Here is an 11,128-nt window from a genome sequence, read left to right on the forward strand (position 1 = left end):
AGAACCACCTCTCAAAGCTTCTAGGTGGCTTATTGTGCGTGTTAATTTGTCGATCCTGATGTGTACACAAATCTTATTTAGAAATCGAAGTTTATTTTTGATAGATTTTTTATTTAGTATATTAAAAGCTAACTTTGTAGAGAAAATATAATAGCGAAGGAGTTATACTAAAAAAAATTATGGAGAATGAGATAGTTATAAACAACAAACAAGCTGATTAGTGAAAAAAAAAACATACGTGATATTAGATTCGAAGAATAAATTAGTAGAAGAATAATAATAACATTATTAATTAAGAAACTAGACAACACTTAATTACTTACTAACATTTTATATTAAATTTTGAGTTTCATAATTTTTTATTTAGAATCATGTTTTCGATAAACAATAAATATGCTATTAAAAAACAATATACAACAAGCTTTCTTGAGTAAAACTTAAATTGTAATATTAATGGAAAGATTTCATATACCATATCATGCTTAAATATTACAGATTTACAAAGGTGTTAGTTTATCATGTATTAAAGCGTTGAAGCTTCTCTTAAACTTAAATTGTAATATTAATGGAAAGATTTCATATACCATATCATGCTTAAATATTACAGATTTACAAAGGTGTTAGTTTATCATGTATTAAAGCGTTGAAGCTTCTCTTAAACTTAAATTGTAATATTAATGGAAAGATTTCATATACCATAACATGCTTAAGTATCATAGATTTACAAAGATATTAGTTTATCATGTATTAATTAAAGCGTTGAAGCCTCTCTTTTTAAATTGATGAATTCGAATTCAAATGTTTTACCACGCTTCAAGTATTACATATTAACAAATATATTTTACTTCAGAAACAGAATTATTGAATTAAATTTAAAAGTGATGATTATTAAAGTGGTAATCATTAAAAATATGTTTTTACTTTATGAATGAGTTATTGATTTAAACTTTAAAACATGATTTAAGGACTTTAAACACAAAGAAAAGAAACATTGAATTGGTATACCTATATTAATAAGAATACGATTAAAGAATGATTAAATTAATTATGTCATCATTGATATTGTTTGGGCTTGTATTGACACCTTGCTACTCGAAAGGGAGAGTAGTCTTTGAGGGTTGAATTAATGATTTTGATAAATTGCTATTGAAATGACCTTCCTATTAGGGTTGCTATTTCGAAGGAAGAATAGTCTTTGAATGTAGTTGCCTAAATGAATTGATTTTGGAATCGTTGATTTGCCTTAAAGTTTGACATGATGAATTTTTATTTGCTCATGAGTTATTATGATGGATTAATTTGCTAGTAAGTTTCGATATTTTGATTGTTCGCCTTGAGATTATCCATGTTAAATGGAATGATTGATTTAACTTGCAGTTTCTAAGTGTCTGACACGGTTATTAAACATAATGAATGAAATCAATTATTTTATTGGTACCTATTTAAGTTTTATTGATTTCACCACCATCTCTGAAAATTTAATTATTTCATTATAAATAACTTATTCTATTTATTATTATTATTATTTTATTTTGTTACTTCTACCCTAAAACACTCGTTAAATATTCAGTATTCAAACATATCATTATTAATTTTATGATATGCTAGGTAACGAAGAATAGCAGGTAGGTATAGACAGATCTTGTGAAATAAGAGTACTTGTTGCTTTTCTTGGTGAATCTACGTTCTTGTTCGAGGGACTTCAATAAATTCTTTACTGTTTTATTAGACTTTTAAACTGCGTCTCGAATTAGTTTTTTTTTTTAATAAAGACTCCATAGATTGATATGGTGTCGTGGATACTACATAAAGTCATTATTTGATTTATTAGGAAATATTGTTATGTTAATTGTTAGATAATTAATAACATCGTTTATATTATTCTTTCTTTTTATAATTAAATTATCTTCGTTTATATGTAAGTATAACAAGATTAAGTAATAATGATGGGCCAACCATGTAAGGCTTCATATCTATAAGGTGTTTTTGATGTGGCTTTGTAGCATCAGATATTTGTTGTGTCACGATTGAAATAGTTGAACTCCCACATGAATCAAAATTGGTCTTTAAAGAGAGACGCACCTTTCGTCATCCTCATCTCAACCAGTTTTCCGACATTTTCATAGTGTGACTTAGTAGCTTAATACCTTTATAGTTATTATTACTCTGAATATCACTCTTGTTCTTGTAAACTAAAATCATAGTACTCCACCTCCATTCCTCCGTTATTTTAATCGTCCTAAATATGACATCAAACAACTCAATCCACTTCATGTTTATTTCTCGTGGATTCTTCCAAAAGTTCACCGAGATCTCGACTAGCTTGGTCTCTCTTCTTCTCCTCGTCTTACAAATAACCCTCTTAACCTCCACAACTTTTATGCATCTACAATACCCAAATCTATATGCCTCTCAAACTACTCTAAGGCCTCATTTGTTTGCACTTAATGGAGGTCTGAATCTGAATGATTCAGAGTCAGCCCATTAAGTCCATTTGTTTCTTTTTTTCAAAACGTCTCTTAATGGACCTGAAAAGGTCTGAACGGATCAGATTTGCAGGAGAGTCTTAACACCATTCAGACTTATTTAATAATTTATAAAATAATATTGTATCGGCTCTCTCCGTCTTTGCGTGACTTTTTCTCGCACAACTACAAACTGTGTTCCTCTCTTTTCTCAATCAAACACCAATTTTTTCCTCTTGAACTAGTAAGTTTTCATAATCTTTACAAGTATTTTTTTATATTAATAATTTTCTTAGGGTGTATTGATGTTTGTCAAGAACACTTGTTGCAATAATATTTTTTAGTGTATTGATGTTCATCAAGGTTTTTGATTGAAAAAAAAAACTATTAATAATTAAAAATAATAACTATGTATACATATTTGAGGTCTCTTATTAGAATTTTGTCTTAGGCTAATAATTTTATTGAGACTCTTTGATCATCAACCCTGCTTGGTAGATAACACTAATATATTATTGTTGGTAAATTAGTTAGTGACAAAAATAATGAAGCTCCTAATAATTCTCAATCCCAATCTTCAGTTTCAGCTGGAAAAAAATGTTTTGGGGAAGAAAAAAACTTATTCATATGAATTGGAAATTGATGAGAAGATGATTACTGCTCTGGAGTTATTGATTAAAAAAAAATTGTGCACCTACAGTTGAAGAATAAATGGAAAATTAGATAGACTTGGATGGAAAGAGTCATTATACAATACATGTGTTAGTATATTTTGTGAAAGTGTCCGCTACAAAAAAGAAATATTGACGTTAGAGGTTCACAAGTTAGAGAATTGGATGAAGGTTATAGGAAAAAAATAAGATTTCTTTAGTTTTTTCTAATTAACCAAAATATATGTTAGGCGTTGATAATGTGATGCCTTATTTATTATTTTTCGACTAGTATCTATCATACTTATTGAACTTTTGTTATTATATTGTGCCTATAAAATATTTTTTATTCGTGAGTTTTTATATGTTATGCTTGATGATTATGATTTTTTTTCTTATCAAAAAGTACTATTTTTTGTTGAAATGAATTTTTTATAACATGATATTAATATAATGTTTGATTTCATATGCACATTCAGATATTGAAAACAAACAATAATCATACAGTGTTAAGATTCAAATGTGTATTCAAATCTAGATGCCTAGCTCTTAATGCAAACCTTAATATTCAAATTTATGGTCTTAATCTTAATGAAAACAAATGAGGCTTAACTCTCCTAGCACGATATTCATGTTCCTCTTTTCATTCAGACTTCTAACTATTCCTTGGAGGCTGGAGCTACCATTCCACTGAAAATCTTGAACAAGGGGCAATATAGTTTGTAGCTCTCTAACCTATGAATTCTGTAATATAAATTTCCTTTTCACCCCCCATCCTTCCTCCTCTTCTTTTTCAGATCAAGCTTTAAGAAAAAAACAGACAGCAGTATGAAATAACAACTTCAACTGGAGCATACTGTTTCTTCGACAGATACAGAAATATAGAGCATCAAACAGCTTATGTATTTTTGCCACATAGTGAAAGATTACGAATTCTTGTTCACCAAACAAAAACTCGAAGTTATGCCTTAAAAGATTACAGGGTTTAACATGAACAGTATATCGCACTCTTCCATCATAGCATCACAAGGCCATGTGGTAGAATGTCAACTTCTGTTAATATAAGCTCAAAAATGTCTTATTCAGATAAACAGAAAGTGTAGAATGCAGTCATTATCGCTTTCCCCTTGCGCCAAAACTTCAACCCTAAGGTCTATGAGATATCTAGTTGTCAACAACCTCGATCAAGGTTGGCTCGTAATCGCTAGGTGCCTCAAATCCGTGCAGATTCATAAAGGTTGCAGCCACATTTGCAAGTCCACCGGTGGGGAGATCTGTGCGGAATCTCACACCAGGTAAGAGTCCAGGACCACCAATTGCAATAGGAACCTATAGAAGAAAAACAAGAATTATCGATTCAGAAATCATTCGACGAACCAAACCAGCATAGGATAGCATTCATAACCATCAACTCTCCAAACAAAGTCAGGCTAGTACTTTTGATTATGTTAAAAGTATAACTGATGGATAAAAGCTCTAAGAACATGCTCATATGTTTACAAGTTGAGCAAGAGACTAAGCACGTCCAACAAAGCATCTACATCACTTACAAAAGACTGACTTGCACCAAAAAGATATCAAAAGAAAAGACCTATGTTTAAGGCTAAGTACGTCTTCCTTTTTTCCTTCAAAAATTCGATGATACCTTTTCTAACCAAACACTCCACCAAATAACAGCTGGTATAGTGTTCAAATGTTCTCAGATTAGTAGTTGAAGTTCTCATGAATGAACATAATCCTCAAATTTCCCAACCACAAGTACCCTACTCCTTTCCATCCCTGTACGGATTCTGACGTCTCTTTTCTCCCTATAGGTTTCTGAAGTACCTAGAACTGATGTACCCAGTCAGGATAAACTAAATAGGTGTTCTTAAAAAACTGCTGGAAGAACTGAATAATGCATGATTTTCTAGTTTTCTACATCTAAGAATGGTGGCAACGAACTAGTAATATAAATTTTAGGTCTGCATTGCTAAAATTGAATGAATTACTTACAGGCTCGAGAGTGTGAGAAGTGAGAATCTGAATGTTTCCATTCTTGTCAAGTAATGGCTCGCCCTTCTTGTTTCTCTTGACCATATCCTCAGCATTTCCATGGTCAGCAGTAACTAGAAATATTCCACCCACTTGTTCAATAGCTTCAAGGATCATCTGCAAGAAAGATGAGTCACAACCATTAGTGACGTCAATGACAGCCATCTTGATAAAATATGCTGGCATGAAGATGTCATCACTTAGCCTGAAAACTATCACCCACTACACAGATATCTGAAGTACCTTCAGAAATTATGTCAAGGATTGAATCTTAAGAGATGTAGTGAATGCAACTTAGAGTTTCAGTAGAGCCTCAATTTGACCCAAAAAAATTACTGCACATGACCAGAAATGCATGCTTCAGCCTCAAGTTCAAGAACTTCAAACCCATATTGGTTCTATGCTCCAGTGATCAAGGCATGAAGTATCTTGGTAAAATAGAAAAGCATATTGATAAAAAAGAAAAGCATCATGGAAATCAATTCATCCAAATCTTGCAGCTCAACCAAAAACAAGTGGCACGGCCTCTAAAACTTATGACACTCGGAACAATTGATCCAAGGAAGCACTATTACCTTGACGCCGTCATCAGCAGCCTTGCAAGCTTCAATTGTTGCTTTAATGTCACCAGTATGCCCCACCATATCACTATTAGGTATGTTCACCCGTACCTAATAAAATAATTCAGAAACCAGGGTAAGCTTGTTATTTAAAAAGTCTTCTGGAAACATAAAACACTCACAAAGCAACATCATATATTACCTGGTCAAATTTGTGGCTAAGGATGGCATCCCTAGTCCTTTCAGCAATCTCCAGTGCCTTCATTTTTGGCTTAACATTAAATGTAATCCCACTGTCACTTGGAATTTCCACATACTCTTCCAATTTCTCGTCAAAATACCCAGAACGGTTTCCATTCCAAAAGAAGGTGACATGACCAAATTTAACAGTCTCACTGTTGAAACAAGTATCGAAGTTGTTAATACTCGTTCAAAGAAAGTTCAAACTCTTATATATTAGAGGTTTCTTCTTGCAGTATATTTTATTATTTAGAATGGCATATTTATCTTCCGATAACCTCTTAATTCACTATTTTAATTAATTTTTTGAATACTAGAGGCTGGTTGACTTCCAGACTTTACAATGTTAATAAATATAGCAGAAGCCTCTACAATAAAATCAGACATTTTGAGTAATAAGCAATTTCTTCAGCAAGGTATACCAAACAAAGGCACCAGAAGAGATATCACATCAACTCACCTGCAAGCAAAAGTCCTAACACCATTGCGCACTAGATACTCCCCAGATGTCCGGTCAATCTCTGGAGGAGAAACAAGGTATTTGTTTGGAAGCTTCAATTCACCATCATATTGGAGCATACCAGCATAATGGATTTTAGGGACTCGTACACGATCAAATTTGTCAAAATCTTCGTATTCAAGGGCCTTTGCAAGCATGACCATACGATCTGCTCTGAAGTTGAAAGTCACAACAGCATCACCATCCAAAATAGGCCCAACAGGCTTTCCATTATCATCAACAATCACAAAAGGGGCCAAGTACTGATCAGTGGCATTGGGTTCCTGCCTCAACTTCTTAATTGCCTCAACGGGATCCTTGAAGTGGTGTGGAGCCTCACCAAGAATTTGTGCATCCCAACCTCTTTTTACGACATCCCAGTCATTCTGCATTAAAGGAATGACTCACAATTAACCATAGGTCATGAAGAATGAAATCCCATATAGTTTGTTTTAAAGCAAAGAAATTGGTATAACTAATTAACAACATTTGTGAGGGAAGGATAATACTAGATACTACAAGCCTGAAGCATCAGGTCAACTTGATCATATTGATCTGCTCAAAGTAGAAAGAAGTAACCGAAGAAAAAAAAACTCCGAAAGAATCAGAAGAACTGTTTATTTCAAAAACAACAGAACACATCTATGTTGAGGTAGTATGTAGTATGGTGGCGCCCCAAAAGTATTTGCATCTTGGAACTCTACTTTTTTCCATTTTGATAAGCAACTATGTGTTTACGGTGTCTGTCAAGAATATTATTATGTAAAAAAGTGTAATTGAGGATGATACTGTATATATCACTTAGATCAGTTAGGAAGATTGTTAGTATATTAGAGGATCCTATGATGTTAGCTCTGATTATATCCTATTTTAGGACGTTCCTATACACCACTATCTAAACTAAGAGAGCTTCATGTTGTTTAGTCCAAGGCGTACCGCGTGTTTAAATGTCCCACATCAGGTGCGGCAATGGGTTGTAGTCTCTATAGTTGGATTTTACCTTACTTCATGAGCTAGGTTTTTTTTTTTTTGGATCTACGTCATGAGCTAGCTTTTGAAACTGAGTTATCCCCAATTTTCTTTGGGAGACAACAGCTGGTAACAGACATGAAATGTTGATTTTGGAAAGTACAACAACAAACAACAAAGCTAAGATTGGAATGTGAGGAGTAGAATTACTTCTTGAGCAAACGAATTACGACAGCAGACAGCATCAACAAAAACTTATTCTGATTATCTTATTCCACATCAAAGACATACCCAGCCAAGTCAAAGAAAATATAACTAGACAAAATTCTATCAAGCTAATTTTAACCAAACAAGTCAATGGATTAATGAAATGAAGGTTGCTCTATGCTTTATGTGGGGCATTAGAAGTTTCAAACAGTATTAGGTGCAGGAGCCAACATTATTGAAAACAAAATCTAACATGGTGCATATCTAAAAGCCACAAATTTACCTCATAACGATCCATGGTAACATACATGCGACCTCCACCAGATGCAACCCGGGCATCAACACCTTGTTCACGTAATTTTGCTAGATCATTCTCGAGGGTCTCCATGAAGCCCACACTAGAACCATCCAGAACATCACGTCCATCGGTGAGGGCATGGACACAAATTCTTTTGGCACCGCGCTCAGCAGCACCTTTCAGCAACAACTGCAACCAAAAGCAAGATTACATGTTGCATATCTTTTGGCATTAGAAAATTTGATTAATTAAATTCAAGGGAAAACAGAACTTTTTATTGATTTTCGAAATGAGTGACAACATTAGAGATCTGCAATACGTAATCAATAATGACACTATTTGTTTAAAAACTGGCAGGCGTACCAGCAATTGGTCAAGCCTGGAGTGGACACCCCCATCACTCACGAGACCAATAAGGTGCAGAGTTCCTTTCTCAAAACATTCTTGAACGTATTTGAAACCTTCTCCATCATAGATTTTCCCAGAGGCAAGGGCTAGGTCAACAAGCTTTGCACTGCAAGGAAACACATTAGAGACAATAATAAGCAACTATCTACACTTTTGGACAAAAAAAACACAAACCCGTGTTAAAATAGCTTCCCTAACCCAGACATTGCATAAAATCATCTGGAATCAGGCAAATAAAAAAAGAGGTTGTCGAGTACGATTGGTGCTAGAACTAGGAAGTCTAAAAAAAATATTCTATTTGCACTCTGATGTGGGAGTAGTCCAGAGGTACAGCAACAGTGGAGCCAATAAAGGAGTGAAAACAATTAAGGATCTATATTTGTTTCCTAATATATTGATTGGAAGTGTGAACATAGTAACTTGGTTGCATTTATTATACTACACTAAAACATTAAACAGCCCATTTTCCAACAAACTTAACAGATAAGAATCCAAAATAACATTTCAAATTCAACAACTACAAGATCTCTTAAAAAAATGTCCAGCAAAACATGATTTTTTTTTCAAAAGACAAACAAAAGATTATAAGAAAAGAGCTCATACCCTTGAGCAAAGATCCTTCCAGCACCAAGAGCATTGTGACCAACTTCACTGTTACCCATATCATCCTCTGTGGGAAGCCCCACAGCATTTCCATGTGCCTTAATCAATCTCCAATGTTCAGGAGCACCCTATAATTAATTTTAACAAAGACCCAGATAAATAAACAAGTCATAAATCCATAAAGCAAGAATCTTTAACAAAAAAGAAGGAAATCCAATTCAATAGACCTGCTTGAGGGAGTCCATAACAGGAGTTTCAGCAACAGAGATAGCGTTATACTCATTAGGTTTAGCCTCACCCCAACCATCCAAAACAATAACAGCAACAGTCTTTCCCTTAGGAAGCTTAGGATGGTCCTTCAATTTCCATGCATCTCCTGAACTACCCATATCTCAGATCTTAAAAATTCTTCACACAAAAACAACAAAAAATTAGTAAATCAATCAGATCTACACAACAAAAACTTCATCAATTTAGAGAAAACAGAGAGAAGAACTACCTTAAGCGGTATAGAAGAGAAGAGAGAGCAAAAAGGTGTGTAGTGGAGAAAACAATGGAGGAGTGAAGGAGGGGTCTTTATGGGATTGTTGGGCTGAAATACCGGAGGCCTACACTTGTTGATATTCAAAGAAAATCAAGAATATTATAGAAATTGAAAAAAAAAATGGGGAAAAGTGAGATGTGTTAGGTATTTCATGTCAGCTTGCACGTGAGAATCTAAAGATGCATGACTTGTGCACCAATATAATATAAATGTCATTTGGTAGCTGATTTAGACGTGAGTTATATGGCATGTATCATGTATGTATTGGGTTGGTGTATATATCAGGTACGGATAAGTTTTACTCTTATATAAGTATTAAATTTTTTTATTGGAAGATAAGTTAATTGTGTATAAGATTAATTTGATGTTTGATTTTCTACTTAATAACTTACCTAATTAATGTATATAAGTTATGAGGGAATCTATTAGTATTATTCTATGGGGATAGAAGATAGAATAACTAATACACGTATAACTAATAATATATGAATAACTAGATCCTTTTTTTTCTTTTTTTTTATTTTTGTAAAAAAAAATAGTAAATGAATGACTAAATTCTACATAAAATAATACATAAATTTCATCATATAACTAATTCATCTATTGCTAATACATGTGTAGTTCTAACTAGCTACCAAACAATCTTATAGAATATGAGAGTCAAACTAACTAATGTTCGATGTAAATTTGAATATAAAACCTTTTTTAAAAATAATTTTTTTGTATTAAAAGACTACATGAAAATACTACAAATAATAGTAATTAATCGTTTAAAATACTATGATCTTAAAAAAATATTTTTTAATTATTCGAAAATAAGACAAATAAATTGAAATATCGAAGTTGTTAAAACTTTTACGTAAGTTTAAAGAAAGAAAAGAATATTCCGGGCGAAGAAAGAAAAATTAAAAACGGAAGAAAAGAAAAGGTTAAGAGGAGAATAGTGAGGCATCACTTAATAAAAATAATTATTAAAAACTGAATTATTGGTTTAAGTCAAAGGGGAAAAGGATTTTCTTTGATAAAAAAATAATTAGGCGTGAATAGTGATGAATTATGTTGTTTTTTTAGAAAATAATTAAATAAAAAAATATTATTGATTGTTGTTTTGTTTTTCTGTTTTTTTATTAATAAAATAAAATAAAGGAAGGGATATAATATGCCAAATTAGTTATGCTTAAAGTGATGTTTTGAGGCGGGCTTGGCTCACCTTCGGGCCGTGGCGTGGTCCAATTAGCTTCCTTGGGCCTTCCTTCGGGTCTGGATTATTTTCTCAAGGTAATGGACATATAACCCAATCAAGATCATTATTTCAAGAGTAACTTACAAAAATAACTATATTTATAGGGTTAATGAAGTTCAATAGCTATAAATATGTTATTTACTAAAAATGACTACACTTTATGTCCACTTCTAGCTGCATGTTTGTATTAATTTTTTATTATTATTATTTATAGAGTGATCTTTCAATGCACTAAATAAGGTATGATATGTTACCATAACTGCCAACCTTTTATTATGTTCCTAAATCACTCAAATTTCCATTATTAAATTACCAACTAATAATTACATATAATATTGTATGCATATCCCGATTCATTCACATAATACAATAAGTTGTATTTATATTCCTAAATACAATATATTCACT

General features: G+C 32.6%; 1 protein-coding gene across 1 annotated transcript; it reads right to left on the reverse strand.

The window, feature by feature from the left end:
• Positions 1 to 4,064: 4,064 nt before the first annotated feature.
• On the reverse strand, positions 4,065 to 9,478 carry PGAM (phosphoglycerate mutase; the record flags this gene model as incomplete). Its single annotated transcript, NM_001288266.1, is given in 11 exon segments — positions 4,065 to 4,113; positions 4,158 to 4,444; positions 5,111 to 5,266; positions 5,725 to 5,820; positions 5,912 to 6,104; positions 6,410 to 6,834; positions 7,908 to 8,111; positions 8,286 to 8,436; positions 8,934 to 9,061; positions 9,161 to 9,341; positions 9,433 to 9,478. Coding segments are annotated over 9 exon segments (1,680 nt in total).
• Between the last annotated feature and the right edge of the window lie 1,650 nt (positions 9,479 to 11,128).

Source organism: Solanum tuberosum, unplaced genomic scaffold, assembly GCF_000226075.1.
Source record: "Solanum tuberosum cultivar DM 1-3 516 R44 unplaced genomic scaffold, SolTub_3.0 scf00592, whole genome shotgun sequence".
In the NCBI taxonomy this organism is placed as follows: domain Eukaryota; kingdom Viridiplantae; phylum Streptophyta; class Magnoliopsida; order Solanales; family Solanaceae; genus Solanum; species Solanum tuberosum.